This window comes from Rana temporaria, chromosome 1 (genome assembly GCF_905171775.1).
Source record: "Rana temporaria chromosome 1, aRanTem1.1, whole genome shotgun sequence".
Classification (NCBI taxonomy): domain Eukaryota; kingdom Metazoa; phylum Chordata; class Amphibia; order Anura; family Ranidae; genus Rana; species Rana temporaria.
Window position 1 is genome coordinate 85,248,259 of NC_053489.1, and position 22,500 is coordinate 85,270,758.

Genomic DNA, 22,500 nt, shown 5'->3' on the forward strand with positions numbered 1-22,500 from the left:
AGGGGTAAATTAAGGGGGCGGGTGATCGCCAACAGATTTCATACAGGAGAATCTCCTGTTTACAAGGCGGCCTCTTTAATACAAAGTCCCGCCTCCTATGATAGACAGAACAGTCATCCAATGACAGCCCATTAGACAGGACTTCCTATTACAGAGGCCGCCAAGTAAACAAGAGATTCTTCTCTATGTAATCTGACAGCGCTCGTCCTGTCCCCTCCGAGGCAGTGCATATAAATACAGTATATCTCCAAATTACCAGGGGGCCGCAATTAGCCCGCGGGCCGGACTTTGGACATGCCTGGGCTATAGCCTCTGGCAGTGATCGCATGGAAAGAAAAAATCCAACAGCCTGGTTGTACTGAAGGTGATCAATGCAGTCTGGCTGCATCCATTTTTAACTGGGCTGCTGCCTGTTCACTTCCTGGATTTACACAGAGGCACACCTCCAGCTCTGCAGCTCTCATTGGCCCTCTTTATAACTTATCCCACCTCCTTTCCTGGCAAACTCGCAGGAAGTGGGCTGTATAAGGCATTTACTGGCACAAAAAATATATATATTTTACTATCCAAAGTTAAAACAACAAGGGCAGAAGGTTTTATAGATGGAAAGTTGAAAAAATGACTGAAGGTCCAAGTACACAAAAAAAAAACTTTGATCTTGTCAGAAAACATGTAAGCTTGTAACGTCCTGTGGACTGTACTGAAATCGCAGGCAATGTTATAAGCATTCTTGGCTATCTTCTGTAAATTGCAAAGCAATTCCCTCTAGAAAGGGGGAAGTGTTTTAAGTAGTATAGTTAAACTAAAAGCAAAACCATTTTATTTCACCTTGAATAGCATAAGGGAGAGTTATGACCTCTGTCAGTTTTTTTCCCCCACCTGTGTCCCATTGAGTGGATTTCCCTTCACTTCCTGTTTTGTTTTTTAAACCCGTGGTGTGTGAACACACTCCAAAAACTCCACCCGGTGCAAAAAAAGTGCACACTTAAAGACCCCTTTCACACTGGGTTGCTTTGCAGGTGTTATAACGCTAAAAATAGCGCCTGCAAAGTGTCCTGAAACGGCCGCTGCTGTCTCTCCAGTGTGAAAGCCCCAAGGGCGGTGCGGTGCGCTAGCAGGACGGTAAAAAAAAGTCCTGCTGGTGGCATGTTTGGAGTGGTGAAGGAGCGATTTGAATACTGCTTCTCCAATTAATGGGCTCCACGGCTATTCCGTTTTGACCCTTTCTCGGCCTCTAGCAGGGGGTAAAAGCACCCCGCTAGCAGCCGAATAGCGCCACAAAATTGACGGCGCTTTACCCCCGCCCCAGTGTGAAAGGGGCCAAGGAGTGATACACAAAACGTGCACAGGGTGTACACTATTCCTCCAAAGAAGGACCTTGACCCGGATCCCCCAGGGCGTTAGGCTCCAGAAGGGGGCTGACGTACTCGCTAGGGTCCATCTTGCTAAAACCAGACGAACCCCATTCTTTGGAAGGTCTGCCGAAACAGACCCACCCAAGTACTAGGTCAGAAGGCCATGTCCACCCCTCCCAAGATGTTCAGGGCAGGCCTGAGGACCTACACCCTACCAGTCAAACGTGAGGCAAAAGTGTACACAACAAAAAAGTGACAAACTGGTCAATAAATAAAGTGGGGGAAGGAAGTGGAGAGAGGAAGTGAAAGTGACCATTGTGCAATACAATGGCTGGCCCTTCGGCCAGGAATAAAAAAAAATCCTCTGGTCCCAACCAAATGGCCTAGCCCAGTGGTTCTCAACCTACTAGTGCCGTGACCCCTTGATAAGATTTTCCAAGTTGTGGGGACCCCCAACAGTAAAATAATTTTCGTAGCGTGGGTTGTCGGCACCCTAGGCAAGACAAGTAATTTGCACCCCCAAACCCACAGACATTTTGCAATCCCTTCCACTCATACAGTAATAAAACCCCTATGGTACATTTTAGGATGTACAACTTTCTCTTTGTTCCCTTTCTTTCTCTTTTATCTCTCTTTATTCAAACCCACCCCCCCCCCATCCCTCTCCAGCTGTCTTTCTTATTCTTTTTCTCCCCTTTTCTTTCTTTCATCCCTCTCTTTTCCTCTCTATTCTATGTATTCTCTAATTGTATTACTTCTTTTGCTCCTTGGTGGGGGGGTGGGATGTGAGTGGCAGTGCTCGCAGGGAATTTGGATGAGTGGCAACGCTGATCAGTCAAAAAGGCCGGGAGAGCTGTGTGGGCTTCAGGAACAGCCCAGGGTGTGGGGACCCCTGGCAAATCATCATTTGACCCCCGAGGGGGTTCCAACCCCCAGGTTGAGAACCACTGCCCTAGCCCAAGAGACAGGTGTGAAACAATTGTGTTGTAGTGCAGTGACCTTGGTGCCGCAACACAAAGTGATCCTCGGTGAAGTTACGGCACCCCTGGACTGCCACTCCAGGGGCATATGCACCACAGGCTTCTTTTGGACCTGGCTTTTAACCGGACCTGTGCAGCCCTCGTCCCTGCCAGATGGTGAGCCCTTTTGGTTTTCTCGGAGAACCGCGTCCAGATTTGGCTCCCTCCCCAATACTAGCCTTCCAGGCCCCCATCATACCAGGGAATTTGCATGGCAGCCCCCACGACCTGCCCAAAGGTCAGGGCGACAGCTCCTCCACCGGATGCTGACAGGAACAGAGACCACACCAATCCTAGCCCAAAGGCCGGGATGACCCGGCCTTGGCCATATTAGTACACCACCCGTCCTCACCAGGGCTCGACCGAGTACCAGGCTTCGAACTTAGGAGCACTCGGTTCATTCCCTGCCAATACGAACCAACTAGACACCATTACACCAGAGGATTTGCATAGCCTCCTCCCTGAATAGGATTAGCACAACGCCTCCTCTGGAAACAGATACTACACTTGATCTTGGCTAAAAGTCCGACAAGCCAAAACAGGAAGTGAGAAATCCAGAAATCCCCAGCTGTCACCAGAACTAGTGGAAGATTTTCTCCCCTCTATTCTTGTTGTGGAGACAACTCAAAATGTGGTGTTTTCTTTAACTTCACCCACTCTATTCATCCTGTTTACCGTTTCATTGAAGTGAACAGGCCATAGACATCAATAAAAGTCTGACAAGGGTTCTAATCCCTCTCCACCCTACCCAAAAAATAAAACGTTTTGCCTTTTAGTTATACTTTTTAAATTGATGAGCTGCTAGAATCAAATTTCCAATATTTACTATACAGTAATATACAGTTTAGATATACAAATCTTTACATATTCGTAAAGCTTTACATTACATTCATTGGCATCACATTGATTTCAGCATGCTACAAATGAAGCAAACATCCAACAAACTCTTTCTCAGTAGTAAAGAGATTTAATTGCCATTGTAGCCCCATCCTAGTTTTGTGCACCCGACGATGGGGCTCCTTCCTTGTCCAGGCACAGATTGGGGCAGGTCCTGGATCAGCCTGTATTCCTTATCTGCAGTGTAGTCTACAGGGAGGTCCAGGATAATGGCTATACTGTTTGCTAACTTTCACTGCATTATAGGTCGGTCTGCTTGTGCATTCAAATTTGCTATTTTTCAACGTTTTTATTAAATGCGTTCAGTTTTTTTTTTTTTTCCTTTTAGAAATTTAATTGTATATTTGCATTTCAGAGAACACAATCAAAGACCTAGATGTCATTACAATTCCTAGTAAAGATGTAGTCATGGTGCATGAGCCCAAACAGAAGGTGGATCTCACTAGATATCTTGAAAACCAAACTTTTCGCTTTGACTATGCCTTTGATGAAACTACGCCAAATGAAATGGTCTACAGGTAATCGTATAATACCTACAGTGCTTTTTCTATTTATCTGTTCAGAGATTTATGTTGAGAAAAGTGCTACAGTTTTGTGAGCTACATGTAGTTTACAGGTGCAACGGTCACCACCGTTTACGACCTTCCATCAACTACGACAGCTCATCTGACACAGACACATCAGCAGGCATCCCATTTTCCCAGAATCAAGACTAGACACGCAGCTCTGTACTTGTTCCAAATGTAATACCAACTTTAATGGTTTCTTTCAGTCTTTTATATACAGTACAAGGCATTAAAGGAACAATCAACTCCCCACCCACACACTAAGGCTAATTACTAACCATTCTAGACAGGTCGGCGCCGGCCTATAATTATGTCTAATCACTGCACATTCCTTCATTAACAGCATAACAAACAAAACCCCATCAAACACTGAGTTCCCTAGGCAGACGTTCCGTCTCCACATACAGCTTGACACCTATTCACACCTCTGAGCATCAATAGGTTTTAGACAGTGTTATCACACAATTAAATGTCTTCCAGGAGCCTGACTCAATTAGCATGTCACTAGTCAGGGCTAATCATAGAATGAGTCACTGTTGACTGGTTGGGCCAACATCTTGCAGTATCTCAAAATCCTGCAATACGAACTATCAGTGATGTCCCATCTCATGTAATACATGAATTATGATTCACTTGCCACCCCATGCCCAAAGGGCACAGGGTGGACTCACACCCAAGAGTTATCAGTGACGCTGACACAGGAGTATCCCCCATCCTCACAAAGTCTCTGGGTGTCCCGGGTCATTCCGTTACAACAGGGATGTGTATAAAACAAACAAAAATCTTCTAATGAATGAAAGTTGTTTTAATAGCCTTATTTCCTTCTGATCAGATCCGCCTGTCAGTTTTTCAGGTGGTCCTACTCAGATTTTCCATTCGCCTCTATGGACCAGTTGGTGTAAATAGACTTGTGTCCGTTTACACCCACCAACCTCCAATCTAATCAGTCTGCTCAAAATGAACAGAAGGGCATCCGTTCTCCTTTGTGTAGGCTGCTCAGATCAGTGGTAGTGCGGTATAAATGGACATAGGTGTTCCATCTACACCCGGTCGCCCATAGAGCAGAGCGGACTTTGTACCTGTCCCCTCTGCATAAACTGAGCAGACGGTAGACCTGTCATCTGCTCTGATCAGTGATCAGAATAGAATTGGCCCCCGTTCCACATCTGGCATAAATGGTGCAGTATTAGACACCATAATGTACAAAGACCTAAGCGTTTTGAAGAGGGTTCCGAGGCATGCAACTAAATTAATAAAACGGCATACAAAAAAAAATGTAGTTAAAGCTGTTCTCCTAGCAGATATAAAATACACATAAATGCATATCTGTAATCATAAATACAAAAAACTTTTTTTTTTTTTTTTTTTTTTTTTAATTGGGTCTGAATTTTATTGCTATTTGGGCTTCTTTCAGACAGGGTGGGGCTTACTGTCCTCTTAAAAGTGATCCACAGTGAATTGTTTTTCAGAGGGCTATGTAGCAATGGTTGGCAAACTTTCAAGAGATGATCCTGCTGCCTCCTAAAAGTCTGTCTGCTTTTTTTTTTTTAAAGCACTTCTATGCTCCTTTTTGGAGTCACTACTCTTTGACACAACAGGAAGTGTTGGGAATTGCCAAAGCAGGCACACTGGCGGCAATATAAAATCTGTTGGCCTGAGGAACGGTTAGAATCTTTATTGAATTCTCTGCCAAAAAACTTCAACTGATCTATTTTAAGTTGTGGTTCAACATCTCTGCACCCCTATTACCTCATCAGAGACTTTCAGGAAAGGGTTTAACCACATTTCTGTGGTACTGTGTGCTGCTGTCATTCCCTCCTTGCCTTCTTTTCATTCTGACGACTTTCAATCATTTTCATAAAAGTTACACAATCAAAAAAGTTGGTTGTCTGATCATAAGGATATGTAAAAATTCTATATCTCTTTCATGGTTTATATTCATATGATGTCTGCTCTGTTTTGCTGCGACCGACAATACATGTACCTTTTTGTTTTTAGGTGGCCCCCAGGCACACCCACACCACGTGCATGAGATCATGCCATGTCTCTCTCGTTGGTGACCGCTGTAGTCAAGATGAAGAGACTGGGAGCTAGTAAATCCAGCCATATGTACACTACCTCGCAAAAGTGAGTACACCCCTTCACATTTTTGTAAATCTTTTCATGTGACAACACTGAAGAAATGACACTTTGCTACAATGTAAAGTAGTGATTGTACAGCTTGTATAACAGTATAAATTTGCTGTCCCCTCAAAATAACTAAACTGCCTTAACCCTCTTGGGCATAGAGTTCACCAGAGCTTCACAGGTTGCCACTGGAGTCCTCTTCCACTCCTCCATGATGACATCACGGAGCTGGTGGATGTTGGCGACCTTGCTCTCCTCCACCTTACGCTTAAGGATGCCCCACAGATGCTCAATGGGGTTTGGGTCTGGAGACATGCTTGGCTAGTCCATCACCTTTACCTTCAGCTTCTTTAGCAAGGCAGTGGTCGTCTTGGAGGTGTGTTTGTGGTCGTTATCCTGTTGGAATATTGCCCTGCGGCCCAGCCTCTGAAAGTAGGGGATCATGCTCTGCTTCAGTATGTCACAGTACATGTTGGCATTCATGGTTCCCTCAATGAATTGTAGCTCCCCAGTGCCGGCAGCACTCATGCAGCCCCAGGCCATGACACTCCCACCACAATGCTTGACTGTAGGCAAGACACACTTGTCTTTGTACTCCTCACCTGGTTGCCGCCACACACGCTTGTCACCATCTGAACCAAATATGCTTATCTTGGTCTCATCAGACCACAGGACATGGTTCCAGTAATCCATGTTCTTAGTCTGCTTGTCTTCGGCAAACTGTTTTGCAGGCTTTCTTGTGCATCATCTTTAGAGGAGGCTTCCTTCTGGGGCGACAGCCATGCAGACCAATTTGATGCAGTGTGTAGCATATGGTCTGAGCACTGACAGGCTGACCCTTCAACCTCTGCAGCAATGCTGGCAGCGCTCATACGTCTATTTCCCAAAGACAACAACCTCTGGATATGATGCTGAACACGTGCCCTCAACTTCTTTGGTTGACCATGGTGAGGCCTGTTCTGAGTGGAACCTGTCCTGTTAAACCGCTGTATGATCGTGGCCACCACGCTGCGGCTTAGTTTTAGGGTCTTGGCCATCTTCTTATAGCCTAGGCCATCTATATGTAGAGTAACATTTCCTTTTTTTTTTTTTTTTCAATCCTCAGTTCTTTGCCATGAGGTGCCATGTTGAACTTCCAGTATGAGAGTGAGAGCGGTAACTCCAAATTAACACACCTTCTCCCCATTCACACCTGAGACCTTGTAACACTAACAAATCACATGACACCAGGGCGGCAAAATGGCTAATTGGGCCCAATTTGGACATTTTTACTTAGGGGTGTACTCACTTTTGCTGCCAGTGGTTTAGACATTAATAGCTGTATGTTGAGGGGACAGCAATTTTACACTGTTATACGAGCTGTACACTCACTACTTTATATTGTACCAAAGTGTATTTTTTTCCTTGTCACATGAAAAGATATAATAAAATATTTACAAAAATGTGAGGGGTGTACTCACTCTTGTGAGATACTGTACATTTATACATGGGTTGAAATTAATTCCATCCCTGCTGAATTGTTCTATCGATCGACTTGTGTACAACCAGCCTGTTGGAAAATGTTGCTCTCTATCAGCAACAATATCTATAGCCAGCAGTGCTGATGAAAGCTCCCCACTGTCAAAATACATAGGCTCAGCGGTTTGAACGAAATAAAATAAAAAAAAATGGGGAGTAGTACATAGGGATATCATGTGAAGGAAATAATGTTGTGTAATGTACTTTAATAGATGTGTAATGGATGCCAAATAGGCAGATGTATGTATTAAACTGGAAAAAAATAAATAAATAAAAATAAATTGGATTAAAAAAAAAAAAAAAACAGGATTTATATTGCGCCAACAGTTTGCGCAGCGCTTTACATCAGGGAAGACAGTACAGTCACAATACAAATCAATACAGGAGGGATCAGAGGGCCCTGCTCGTTCTAGAAGGGAGGGTCAAGAACATTCTTTATTATGAACATTCTTTATTATGCTGAAATAGGACTTAAAGTGTTTGTAAAGGCAGAACGTTATTTTACATTCTATGCCTTCTGTGTGCCGCAGCCCCCCTAACACTTACCTGAGGTCCCTCTCTATCCAGTGATGTCCACGATTGTCTCAGCCATCTGAGATTCTCCATCCTGATTGACGGAGAGACAGCAGCGACGCTATTGGCTGCAGCTGCTGTCAAAGGCAACTAGCTAATCGGGAGAGAGGGGGCAAGGTCGGGTCAGGGCTCCATGTTTAAATTGACACACAGAGCTGTGACTCGGGTGCCCCCATAGTAAGCTTCTGGCTGTGGGGGCACTAAACAGGAGGGAGGGGCCAGGAGCACAGAAGAGGGAACAGCGAATAGGAGCATCCGGGCTGCTCTGTGCAAATCCACTGCAACAGAGCAGGTAAGTATAGCATGTTTGTTATTTTTATAGGGGGGAAAAAAGACTTTACTATCACTTTATAAATCAGAAAAATAAGAGTACACCGACTCTAGACAGAATAGATATGATGACGTAGCAGTCACCGGTTGGGAGAAGACTCTAAATCAGGTGTCTGCTGGTAAACCTATTTTAGCTTATAAGCAAACAAGCTCACAAATGGCCGCTAATCCTCTGCTGCTTTGTACACCTCACCACTGTGACACGTGTCTTAGTCAAGAGAGTGAGGAGATAAAGATACAAGGATCAGTTGATATGTTATCTTGCATCTTTTGCTTACGTAAAGTGATGACAACAGGTCTGTCTTCTAAAGCTTGGCCATACACTAGTAGAATTTAGTTTGTACGGAGATTCTGAAAACTCATTTGTCGGAGCATTTACTATTGCCATCATCGAGCCAACCAATTTAGTTTTAAAGGTCTTTAAAAATTACTACTATTTCAAAGTATAACTAAAGGCAATACTTTTTTTTCAGTTTTGGATGGTGCGGCATTTGGTCAGCAAATGTTTTTTATTGCTGTCTTTTGTTGGGTAGAGTCCCCCTCTCTACTTGTCCTGTTTTACATTTATCATTGAAAGTAAAAGCAAATCACTAATTTTAGGTTGTCCCCAGAAAAGTAATACAGTAAAACCTTGGTTTGAGAGCGTTTTGCAAGACAAGCAAAATGTTTTACTAAATTTTGTCTTGATATACAAGCAATGTCTTGATATAAGAGTAGCGTCATGTCACAACTGAGTATGAAAAAGAGGAGCCTCCAAGTGTAGCAATATGGTTACATTTAATGTAAGGTACATTTAGCAACTTATTGCTACTCTTAGAGGTGCCTCTCTTCTCCTTTATACCCTGAAAAAAATGCTTTGATATACAAGTGCTTTGGATTACAAGCATTTTTCTGGAACCAATTATGCTTGCAAACCAAGGTTTTACTGTAGAGGGGAAATCTTCCAATAGGGACACTAATTCTGGTTACCTGGGGGTCCCCAAGGAATTCCCTATATTTTCTGGAATTTCTGCTCACTTTCTGTTTGGCTATAGGACAAGAAGTGAAGGGAAATATCTGCAATAAGACAAAGATTGCAAAAATAAACCCTACAGGGGTTATGCCTCTCCCTTGCTATATTCAAGATTTAAAAACCAAGTTTTGCATGTAGTTCTACTTTAATGGAATTCCAGATGTTATAAAGGGGAACTTCAGTCACTCCTCAAATTTTGAAAAAAATTCAAGCAGCATTTAAAAACTGCAGTGATATGACTTGCCTACTTTCTTTTCTTAATGCTTCATTCTGCAATGTAAAAAAACGGCTTGCAACTCCACTGATCTTGTATGTCAGTGGCCATTTTAACTTAAGGGTAGCTGAAGCCAGCACCCTTTGTTTCCAGGGAATCCACACGCTTCTCCGCCCTCCGCAATACGAGTCTGCGCGTGCGCATCACTTGGCAAATCCACGCATGGGCAGTAGAGCGGCACATAGCGAGTCTGTGCATGTGCAGTATACATCGGGGGTCCACCCTCCAGCTCTACCCTGCCCTCTTCCAGCTCTACCCTGCCCTCTTCCAGCTCTACCCTGCCCTCTTCCAGCTCTACCCTGCCCTCTTCCAGCTCTACCCTGCCCTCTTCCACGCCCTTTACCCTGCCCTCTTCCACCTCTACCTCCCGTTCACTCACAGAAAAATAAAAAACCCTGAAGGCTCCTGGGATTTCGGAGAAACATATCCCAGGAGTTAACAAGAGCAGATGTTTTACGTCATTTTCGTAAGCAGGGAAAGTAGAAAGTGGACAGAAACTTTGGAGAAAAAGGGTATATGCAGCTTGGAATTTATTTTTTATTTTTAAGGAGGGAGAGACAATGCTGTTGAAGGAAGTTTAAAAAGTAACTGAAGAAGCGCTTCTGTCAGGTTTTGTTTGTCCCTAGCATATATATGCTCATTAAAATACGTACAATTTTTACCAAGTAAAAACTTTGTGTACAGTTGGAATTTTTGAAAAACTATTCTCCTTTTCGAGATTTCTCATAATTAGTCGAGAAACAAACTTTCAAACCAAATTTGACTGCTGTATGGCCCGCTTAAGTCCATTATAACATCACTTTCAGTATTTGCATTTCCTGAGATACTGCTGCCTCCACTGTGGGTGTGATAGGTGACTGTTACTTTGTCCACGCGCACACACACACACACGTCAATTCTATAGGAACAGATGTACATGAGCTTGTTACTGATCTGCTCCAGGCAAATGTCATAAAAAAAACGTTTCTTTTAAACTGTACAACATGTAATTACCTAAGATGAGATAATTGTCAGACGGGTTCATGTCAGAAATGTGAAAGCCCCAGGGTGATCAGGCTTGATCTTTCAGCCCTGGTTTACACCAGTGTGCTGTGCGATATCGCATGTGATTCTCATCACACTGCAGTGAAAATTGCATGCGATGTGATTTCAGACATACAGATAGTATGGCTGAATTTGCATCACATTCAGATCATACTCACACAGGACTCTTTTTTTTTTTTTTTTTGGTCCGCACCAGACTAGGATCACATGGGTGTTCACACCCATGCAATCCGATTCATGTCCGAACTGACAGTTCGCACTGCGATATGTGCACTGATTTGGGGGTGTCATTAACGTTCTATTGACACTCCCAACAGTTTGCATAGTGCAGTGTGAACTGCCTTGCGAGTCAGGTGCGATGAGGGAACCCGCAGTGAATTCATAGGGTTCCCGCATTGCACAAATGTGAACCGAGCCTTAAGCAACCTGTGCTATGCTAATGCAGGGCAAAGAAACGGTTTCCTTTTAAAGGGGTTGTAAAGGTACAATTTTCTTTCCCTAAATAGCTTCCTTTACCTTAGTGCAGTCCTCCTTCACTTACCTCATTCTTCGAATTTGCTTTTAAATGTTTTTATTTCTTCTGAGACATCCTCACTTCCTGCTGTTCTGCCTGTAACTACACACAGTGATGCGAGGCTTTCTCCCTGGTGAGGAGTGTCATGTTCACCCCCTCCCTTGGACTACAGGAGAGTCAGGACGCTCTCTACGTTGCAGATAAAGGAGCTGTATGTTAGTGGGCGTCCTGACTTTCCTGTAGTCCAAGGGAGAGGGCGAGCACAACACTCCCCACCAAGGGGAAAGCCTTGCACTACTGTGTGTAGTTACAGACAGAAGAACAGGAAGTGAGGATTTCTCAGAAGAAATAAGGACATTTAAAAGCAAAATGGAAGGATGAGGTAAGTGAAGGAGGACTGCACTAAGGTAAAGGAGGCTATTTAGGGGGAAAAAAATTGTACCTTTACAACCCTTTTAAGTGTATTTAAAGTTCTGGATTGAATAGAGCAGGATAAGATCTTATGACAACTTCTAATTGTGGTCCGGGTCCCTGTTGGGGGCTTGTCGCTTAAGAGAAAAACATATGAAATACTACATTTCCATAAAAGCAAGAGGAGAGGGGAATCTGCCAATGCGAACAGATGTTCTGGTGACAACTGTCTAAATTGGGAACTCCATTTAGTTTGTGTTGTCTGTCCAAAACAGGAAGAGAAATCATTCTAGCAGGACATAGGTAATTTTTGTTTTAGTTAAATCTATCAGATTTTTAACCCTTTCCTACTCAAACAAAACAATGTTATGGCAATACATGCACTTTAGGTCACTAACCTGGGATAAACATTCTGTCCGTGAAGTGCCAGGAAACCTAATATGTACTGTACATGAGTGTTCTGAGTCAGTGGCTCACTAAGTAGTAAAATGTGGAGAAGTATGATTGTCCCAGAGCTTGCAGTATCTATTCTGCTCTCACTCCCTGTCTCGCACAGAACACAGGCACCCTTTGACTCCTGCTGCTGTCAATGAAATCCTGTGAGGGGGCAGTGGGGGGGCGGGGCTGAGCCACACTGTGTGTGTCTATGGATACACACAGACTGGCTCAGGATTACGACCAAACATGTGCCCCCATAGCACACGCAGAAGAGAAGGACTGGATAGTTATGTCAGAAAGGAGGTTAGGAGCCTGCTCTGAGTAAGAACATTACACAGAGCAAGCAAGTGTAACATGTATATGTTTTTAGGAAGAAAAAAAAAAAAGACGAGCCCCCTTTACAAACGCTTTGTCTGGAAGGCTCCATTCACATTACGTGTAGCAAGATTCAGCGTTCTTGCTCGCTTTTTTCAACACAAGATTCTCTCACAGTTCTGCATGTCGCATTCACTTGAATGGGCAGACCAATGTGCATTTGTGATCCAAGAAGCTCCTGCATCGTATTAGACGACAGGCGTCGCGTGATTCTAAAAGGTGTAAAATCGCACCATGTTTTGGGTGCAATTTAATCATTTTTTGCAATGATTGCATTGACAGAATCTCCGCAATTATGCTCACGATTTCAAATCGCAAAGTGTTAATGGGGCCTAAAGGATACTGGGCCTCTAATCCAAGTAATTGCAGTGCAGTAAAATATGTTGAATAGAATCGGTAACTACTTTCAATCATTTAAATTGAGATCTGTAATTATCTGCTTTTTGTTTTTTAATAGGTTTACTGCAAGACCTCTGGTAGAAACCATCTTTGAAAGGGGAATGGCCACTTGTTTTGCATATGGGCAAACTGGAAGCGGTAAAACTCATGTAGGTTTTATTCCTACAATATCAGGTTCTGTGATATCAAGCTGCAGTGACATTTTAAAGTGGTTCTAAAGGCCCTGGGTTTATAGTCTGTTCCCTTGTTATTGGTGCCACAACTCCTTTATGCAATAGGAAACTACTAAGTGGTTATGTATTTGAAATCTGCTGATCTCATATGCTTGGCCATGGGCAGATTTGCTGTTGGAAACAGTCTGGTTCTAGTATATGATCTGTGATCAGAAGACCGATGAGACCATAGCGGTGTCCTGGGAACAAACAGCCAATCGGATATGTGCTTTTAATGTTCATCATTCATTAGGAAATTCCTGTATGGCTGCAATACTTCTCATCTCACAAAAATACCCAGGTAGAATAATACCGTATATACTCAAGTATAAGCCGACCAGAATATAAGCCGAAGCACCTACTTTTACCACAAAAAAAAAATGGGAAAACATATGGACTTGAGTATAAGCCTTGGGTGTCCATCTGCATGCCTCACTGTGTCCATGTGCATGCCTCACTGTGCCCATGACTAGACTTACATTTAACATGGGAGTATATAGAAGGGGTGCCAGGGTTTGAAAAATCGGTGCTCCCCGACCATAGGTCACCCATACAGCAAACTTGTAGAGGAGACCTGTGGCTACATGTGTGCCAAGTTTCAGGTCCAGGGGACCCAATGCAGGCCAGTACCGGGTCCCCAAAGTTACTGGAGAAATTACAGTTAAATATGGGAGTCTATGGAAGGGGTGCCCGGCTTTGAAAAATAGGTGCTTCCTGGCCGTAGGTCCCCCGGACACTGGTAGAGGAATAGCGGGGCTATATGTGTGCCAAGTTTGGGGTCCAGAGGTCCTACAGCGGCTGGTACCGGGTCCCCAAATCTGGGAGATTAGGTGCAAAAAGGTGACCCAAGTATAAGCTGAGGGGGGTATTTTCAGCACACAAAAAAATGGGCTGAAAACTCAGCTTATACTCGAGTATATACGGTAATACATTTCTGTGTTTTTTCCACTATTGTACGAGGTAGCATCAAAGTTTCAAAACTAGTTTTGTAACATGCCAACAGGTGACGGCACAAGGCTTTTTGAGTCGGTGTGCCAAAAGATATCATGCTGTGTAAATTGGGAGCTGTGCAACTGGTTGCTATTCTGACCATGTGTGTTACCATGTGTGCTATTTCATCATGAACAGCAACTTGGAACAAAGAGCAAACGTAAAATTTTGCATGAAACTGCCATATTGCTCTTTGTTCTAACTTGCTGTCCATAATGAAATGGTTGATGTGGTAACTCCTGTGGACAGAATAGCACCAGTTGCACAGCTCCCGATGTACACAGGACGATGTCTTTTAGCACACTGACTTATGAAGGTCAGTGCTCCCTGTGACTGTGCAACCTTGTGCTGCCATCTTTAGGTGAGTTACAAAACTTTTTGATATCACCTTGTACAGGGGGTCCCCGACTTACGAATGCCTGAGTTACGAACTTCTAGTTACGAATCGGGCGCTGCGGGGACCCTCTGCCATTTTGGGTGGACCGCCTTCTGTTCTGCGCATTCGCGGCCAGATGGAGCCTCGTGAAATGTCCGTAATTGGCCACGCATGCGCAGAACGGCATTCGACGAAACTTTAGAAAACATCGGAAATGTCCGTAATTGCCGGTCTGCGCATGTGCGGCCGACTTATTAACATTTCCGATTTACAAACTGGAGGAAAGTCCCTAACGGGTACGTAACCCGGGGACCCCCTGTAAGTTGAAGAGGAAAATACCTGGATATGCTAGATCTGTTTATTTTTCTGTCCCATTTTTAGGATTTACACTACTAAAGTGTATTCACTGTATAGATATCATTTATCTGTATAAGCTACAAGTAAGTATACACAAGCTCTTTGGAGGCAAGTATTTGCCTAATTTGGTAATATGTATTTATATCATATGTTTTGAAGCTTTTTACATCTTCCACTTGTTCTTTAAGTGTCACTAAAGACAAAACTTTTTCTTTTCTTAGTTTTGGATAGGGTGGAGGCAGGTTATGATTGGAAGGAAATGTGTGCCAGAGGCATGTTTTGAATTGTCAGGTGGTGTGGCATTCTTTGTGTCTGCACTGTGTCCTGTACTTCTGGCTGGCCAAAGGATGAAAACTGACCTCGGTAACACAGATCAGCTTCTATGCTTTGTGTGGTCAGTTTAGAACAAGGAAGAAAGGTGACTGGCAGGATCAACCAGGTACTTCAGATGGAAGAAGTACATAAATATGATATGAAAATGATTTATACAATACACATGTGAGAACACACATAGAAAATAATATTTAGGGTAACACTGTAGTTGAAAATATGACGACATGAGGGGGTTGCACTGCTACCGCTCTGTTGTCTTGAGAAAGGGACCCTGCTTTCCCCCGAAACATTGGCATTAGCCTTGTGAGCAATCTGTAAAATGGTGAAACAAACATTCTATTGGCGGCCTGGTGACTTTTGCTACTCAATACCAAGACTCCCTAGATTATGCTGTCAAATGAAATATGCTGGCTATAATTATCAGTCTGCAGTGACATTTTAAAGTGGTTCTAAAGGCCCTGTTTTATTTTTTTTTAACATGTTCTACCTTCCTGCTCTGTGCAGTGGTCCTAATCCTCCTTCTGGGGTTCCCTCACTAGCAATATTGTCTCCTCTTCTGTGTCTGCCCCCATAGCAAGTGCTTGCTATGGGGGCTCAATTCAGGCTCTGTGTGTCCATAGACATGCACAGTGCGGCTCAGCCTCACCCCCCGCTCCCTCCTCTCACGATTTGATTGACACAAGCAGGACCCAGTGGCTCTTGCTGGTGCCTCTGTCTGTGAGGGAGATAGAGTGGTCATACTGCACTCGGGCACTGTGCGGCATTGAAAGAGCAGCCAGGTAATGAATTTCAGCGTCATCACTCTTTGAATGACATTTGCGCAGTCATACTACACTGTATTCATATGACATTTTTATCTTTTTTTTTTTTTTTTTTTTTTTTTTTTTTCCACACAACAATGGAGCTTTCTTTTGGTGGTATTTAATCACCACTGGGGGTTTTATTTTTTGCTAAATAAAAAAAAAAACACATTTTGAAATGAAACAAAATGATTTTCCTATTTATTTGTAAAATTTTGCAAACGGTTAATTTTTCTCCTTCACTGATGGGTGGCCTGGAGGGATGACACAGATTGGCAGCACCGGAAGGCACTAATTGGCAGAACTGGTGGCACTAAGAGGACCAATGTCCCTCTAACAGAAGGCAGTTTATGGCTTATTTTCTTGATGCTGACAGCGTGATCAGCTGTCATTGGCTGACACCTGATCACGTGGTAAAGGGCCTGCTGTTATTGACCTTTACCCCAATCTGTGATCAGCCGAGTCCCAAGGAGCTCAAGAATGGGAGGACTTCCATGTACACCCATACAGTATTTTAAGTCTGCGCTGAAGCCATGTTTTGGATATAACATGGGTGCCAAGTAGTTAAAATCCAGTGACGGTTTCTAGGCCTCAACAAAATGGCAGCCTCCAGCAAAACAAAAAAACAGGAGAAATGCTGGAGGCAATCTACAGCGCATGCTCATTTTTGTGGCATAATAATGTGGAATGTATGTTTCTTGCTAAAAAAAAAAAAATATATATATATATTTTTTATCAAGAAGTTATAGCATTTGAGACACTGCTGCCTCTGAGTGCTGGTCTCAGCAGTGAGTGAGACTTTGGAGTGAGATTTGGTGATGCCACCATTGTACGGCTCACTGTTTTCCTTCCTGGAGTGTCTGACATGAGCGTTGCCATTACCAAGATGGTTGCCTCCACAAAACGGGTCATCGTAAATCAATATTGGGGAAAGTTCAGCTGCAGGGAGGCCACAGTCAATACTGGTGCAATTGTAGTTTGAATCAAGGCCCTTCCTTTCATACAAATTTTTATTTCTTTACAGACCATGGGCGGTGATTTTTCTGGAAAGAATCAAGACTGTTCAAAAGGAATATATGCACTTGCAGGTAAGTTGCTTGTAGAATGTGTTGTTTGAAGAAAAATATGCATTTGTGTGGGTCCCCCGCCTTTTTTCTTAACTTTCTGCCTTGCACTTTGGTTAGAATCCTGTCCAGGATGCTATCTGCAAGGAGTTTGCATGTTCTCTCTGTGTGTGTGTGTGTGTGTGTGTGTGTGTGTGTGTGTGTGTGTGTGTGTGTGTGTGTGTGTGTGTGTGTGTGTGTGTGTGTGTGTGTGTGTGTGTGTGTGTGTGTGTGTGTGTGTGTGTGTGTGTGTGTGTGTGTGTGTGCGTGCGTGCGTGCGTGCGTGCGTTTTCCCTGGATATTCCAGGTCCTCTCTTTTACTACCCCCCATAAAATACATGCTGGCAGGTAATTGGCTACTGTCTGAATTGGCCCTAGTATGTGGATGTACGTATGCATGCAAGTTAGAGACCTTGGATTGTAAGCTCCTTGATGGCAGGGACAAATGTTAATGTACAGTATGCAAAGTACTGTGTACATTGTCGGCACTATATATAAATGCTTGTAATAATATACGTTTTCTGTTAGTTGACTGATTTTTACCTTGACTTGGATAACATTGCTTGCTGCTTCAGTAATGTTTTTCCTTCTTTTATAAATCTACTTACAGGCCTTATTCTCCTAGGGAATGTGTGGTGGATTTTTAAGTGCTTGTCTTTATAGCTGCCTTTTATTTACTGTATTTTCCATCCTCAGCGCGAGATGTATTCCAAATGCTGAAGAAACCAAACTATAAAAAATTAGAACTTCAAGTATATGCAACGTTTTTCGAAATCTACAGTGGTAAGGTAAGTGTAGAGGTCTGACACTTAAGTGATTATTTTTGGTAGTGATTCTGATCAAATAAAAGTATTTGTACAATGTTCGCTTTCTTTTTTATACTATTTTACTGCGTCTGCTTTTATGTCCACTTTGTAGCCGTTGTGCCTTCTTAGGTGGATAATACACCAATTAGCCATAACTTTATAATCACCCACCTAATATTGCGTAGGTCCTCCTTTTGCCACCAAAACAGCCATGTCTTCCTCTAAAGGTATGCTGTGATATCTGGCACCAAGCCATTAGTAGCAGATCCTTTAAGTCATATGAGTTGCAAGGTGGGGCCTTCATGGATTGGACCTAGATTATTATTTTTTTTTACCACAGATTGAGCTATTTATTCCATCTTCTATATCATCTATGGATATATTGAATAGAATTGCTCCCGAAATAGAACATTTTGTGTACCCCACTTACCACTCCAGAGCTGTCTGAGTATACTATAGTTCTTTGTCACTACCCTTTGAAAACACCCGTGAAACCATAATTCTTTTTACCAAGAACAAAGCTTATGGTCCATGCCTGCAGACCTCAGCTTGTAGATTAAGCGCTTATGGGGGACTGTGTCGAATGCCTTTGCAAAATGGTACACTAAATCCAGACCTTCCCTTGTCTAGATGGCAGCTCATTTTCTCATAGAATGTTAGCAGATTGGTCTGGCAAGAACGACCTTTCGTAAACCCATATTGATAACCTACTTATATATTTTTTTTCCCCTCAGTAAATTTTTCGATATAGTCCCTTATCTTCCCCTCCAATAAATTACCAACGACTGATGTTGGGCTATAATTTAGAAACAACTGATGTTGGGCTGACTGGCCTGTAGTTTCCAGGGGGTTGTCTGTGTCCTTTTTTTGAATATTGGTACCACATTGGAGAAAAGCCAATCAGCTGGTACAAATCCTGTCAGTATGCTGTCCATAAAGATTAGGAACAATGGTATGGCTATAACCTGACTGAGGACTCTTGGGTGTAAGCCATCTATCTGTTCCTGGTGATTTATTTGTATTAAGTTTATCAAGTCTTTCCTTAACTCTGGCCTCTGTTAGCCACGAGGGTATGCCCTGTCATGTGTCACTAACGGTACTGTCGCGGTCGATATACCGTACCTTCCCATCCTCGTCTTTTATGTGGGCAATGTGCTCTGATTTTGCCTTTTTACTGTATCTAAAAATGTTATTTGGATTGTGTCTCTTGTAATCTTTTTTGGCTGTCCAGATTGCCTTCTTGCATTTCTTATTTCATTCCTTGTGTTAAAATGCTGATGGTGACCCATCCCCTTTATATTGTTGAAAAGGCATTTTTGTTCTCTTGAGGCTTTTTACATTACGGGTTAGGCACCCAGGTTTCACCTTCGCTCTTCTATATTTATTGGCCATTGGAATGCACTGTGTTGATACCTTTTGTTTAATATGCTCCTAAAGCATTCACATTTTTCTTCCGTGTTCAATGTATCTAGGATTTGGTCCCAATTGATGTCATGTAGCAATGACCGCAATTCCGATAAATTGGCTTGTTTGGAATTTAGTATTCTTGTGCTTCCCTCATGCCTCCTTTTTTCTATGTTTTACTGTAAATGTGGTCATCACAGTTCCCCCTTTAAAGCAGTCCCACAGTGTCCTTGGTTCCCCTTCACATTACAGTCCCCCAATACATTACAGTGCAGTCCCTTTTTAAATTAATGTAACGGGGACTGCACTATAAAGGAAACTGCACTCTAAGGGAGGGGGGCTGTGATGTAAAGGGGACTGTGCTGTAAAAGGGAACTGTAACGGTGCCCCTTTACAGTTCCTTCCGCCCCCTGCCATACTGATGAGATGACATTTATGGGCAGGCAGAGGAGCCGGCAGAGGGGACACAGGCATGGCTGAACAGCAGGAGGTGAGCAGGAACCGTGGTCTGTGATAGCCGCTCATCCCCTGCTGTGTGACCCAGTCGGCAACAGGCCACAGACTGGCACCGGCCCGAGGGTTGGGGACCCCAGTGTACTGGATAACCATTGCTTGGCTTTCTTTTAAAATGCTAATTGCTTGACTGCCTCTGACTTTCCCTCTTTGTGATCGTGGCCCAGAATAATCAAGGCAGAACTCCTGGTTTGCATACTTGTTTTCAGTAATGCAGAAAACGGGCAACTATCATTTTCAAATGCATGTTTGTAAGAAATGTCAGTCAGCTGTTTTTCAGGTTTGAAAAACCGTGATTACTTAGTGAGACACAAACTTAAGATTCTTTTTAATATCAAAACCAATGTCTCAATGTATATTTACAGTGTATCTAAAGCTTTTTTTTGTTTACAAACTTTTTTTATTTGGTACAAAATGGTGGTACAAAAAGCAAAATGGCATACAAAAAGAGTACACAAAAGAAAATGTCCAGGAGCCAAAAAACAGACAATAGTAATCTATACAAATCTTATGTAACATTAATAATACATAGCTCTAAAGAGTAGAGAATTAAGATGAGGGTCAAAAAGTAGATATAAAACCATAAGTGTTATTAGGATAAACAGATCAGCAAAAGGAATTATGCGATTTAGATGGGATTAAAGAAAGTAGCAGAATGTTCAAACCATGGGTCCCATTTTTTTTATTATATATGGATCGAATTTTGAACAGTGTGATAGATTTTTTCCATAAGGTTTATATTGCAAACTTAAGATTCTTAAAGTATTCTTTTGTGTACCAAATGGTTGTTGGCAACAGGTCTTGTCTAAAGATCTGCTTGTCTTTCCCTGTCACGCACCTATGAAAATCTTGAGTAATTTAAGGTCAGCAGATAATCTGCTGAGCCTATAATTGGACAAATTATTCTGAGCAGATTAGACTAGAAAAAAAACAGCCCTTGTGGTGGTATACCTGTAAGTAACATTTTTAAAATTGGAGTTGGACATCAGATACACAAATGTAGAGCTAAGCACTTTTGCTCCTGGTTGCACAGTGCCAAATAGAACGTTGATCTGCATCTGTTCCTGCTTACTGTCTTCCGTTGCATAAGTCGCTTGTAGCTGAATGAATGAGAACGAAAATAGTTTTTTCAGCTCTCCGTTAATGGCATCCATTGGGGAACATAGGTCCCACCTCTCTGTTTTAGGATCATGAGTTTTGGTCCTGCTTTGACATGACATGCTGATAGTGGAAGAGATTGTCCTAGGCTGGCCTGCATTTTTTTTGGCCTGTGTCCAGTATTTTGGTGTTCTCTATGGACTCTAGGAACAAAGATTTTACCGCGTGTACAAAAAATCATTTTTTCTAGTGTAGTGATATTAATTTCAAATTGAAGGCTTTTATTTTTTCTGTATTTGCAACGGTGTAGATACATATGAACAAAACAACGTTTTGAATAGTAAAATAATCGGAATTAAAATAGAAGATGAGAGGATGAATGAGTTAGGCCGTCATTTATTGCATGTCAAATAACACCTTGTTCCTAAAAGAACAAATCAAAATTTAACAAAAATACTTTTCTACTTCAATAAATGTTTACTAAGTAAGGCTGGGACTGCACTGCTCTTCTGATAGTCCCCTGTTCTGTGGAGTCCCTCAAGGGTCGGCGTTATCGCCGCTCCTGTTCAACATCTATCTGAGGCCTCTGCTATATATCATCCGCCGCCACAACCTATCTTTTCATGTCTACGCTGACGACACCCAGTTCTACATTCCTCTGCCCAGGGATGGGGGGGCACAGATAACTCTGGCCACCTGCCTGGAGGAAATTCAAGCCTGGATGGGGGCCAGTTATCTTATGCTCAATGGCTCCAAGACTGAGTGCATGGTTTTATGCAATCGGCCATGGTCGGGCGGTTTCCCTACCTGGCCGGACTCATTTTCATCGGTCCCAGTGCCAGTCACCCAGGTCAGGGATTTGGGAATCCTCTTGGACGAGAGATTGACGCTACGACCACAGGTAAACCAGGTGGTGAGTTCTTGTCACTTCCACTTGAAACTCCTGAGGTCGACTTTTCGCTTCATTGAAGAATCGCATAAGATCTCCATGGTCAATGCCATTATTGGAAGTCGATTAGATTATTGTAATGCTTTGTACCTGGGTTTACCTGATAACATCATGCACAAATTACAGCTTATTCAGAATGCCGCTGCGAGGCTACTCACGGGTGTTGGTCGTCGTGACCACATCACGCCATCGCTGAGAGCCCTGCATTGGCTACCCGTGAAGGAACGGGTTCTGTTTAAGACTGGATGCATGGTGCACAGGGCTACCCATGGCAAGGGGCCAGTGTACCTGCAGGAAAAATTCACCAAGTATGTGCCCAACCGTACCTTAAGGTCGGCTAATTTGGAAACTTTGGTGATTCCTAAATTTCGTAAGAAAAAATGCGGAGGGAGGACGAGTGCGGTCCAGGGAGCACAGTTTTGGAACTCCCTGCCTCTAAAATTAAGGCTTGAGAATGATCTTTTTAAGTTCAGGAAGCTTTTAAAAACTGAGCTTTTCAGTCTAGCCTATGGAATTACATAGGTTTTTATAGTTCTTTGATCTGCTACTATTTTAAATTTGATCTGTTCCGCTGCCTGTGTGTGTTTTTTTGGTTGTTGCTGTATTGTTGTTCTCGGCGCATCGAGGCCTACGGGTAACTGACTGCGTTTTGTACTTTTGTACTTTTAAGAATTTTAATAAATAATAAATAAATATATTGCATAATA

At 42.9% G+C, this 22,500-nt stretch overlaps 1 protein-coding gene across 4 annotated transcripts in view; it reads left to right on the forward strand.

The window, feature by feature from the left end:
* Positions 1 to 22,500, forward strand: part of KIF2A (kinesin family member 2A) — a 113,021-nt gene that overhangs the window by 60,518 nt on the left and 30,003 nt on the right. For all 4 annotated transcript variants that reach the window (XM_040339769.1, XM_040339779.1, XM_040339786.1 and 1 more), the window contains exons 9-12: positions 3,627 to 3,789; positions 12,911 to 13,001; positions 16,945 to 17,008; positions 17,720 to 17,811. In XM_040339769.1, coding sequence (XP_040195703.1) covers positions 3,627 to 3,789; positions 12,911 to 13,001; positions 16,945 to 17,008; positions 17,720 to 17,811 — 410 coding nt within the window. The remainder of the gene's footprint in view (positions 1 to 3,626; positions 3,790 to 12,910; positions 13,002 to 16,944; positions 17,009 to 17,719; positions 17,812 to 22,500) is intronic.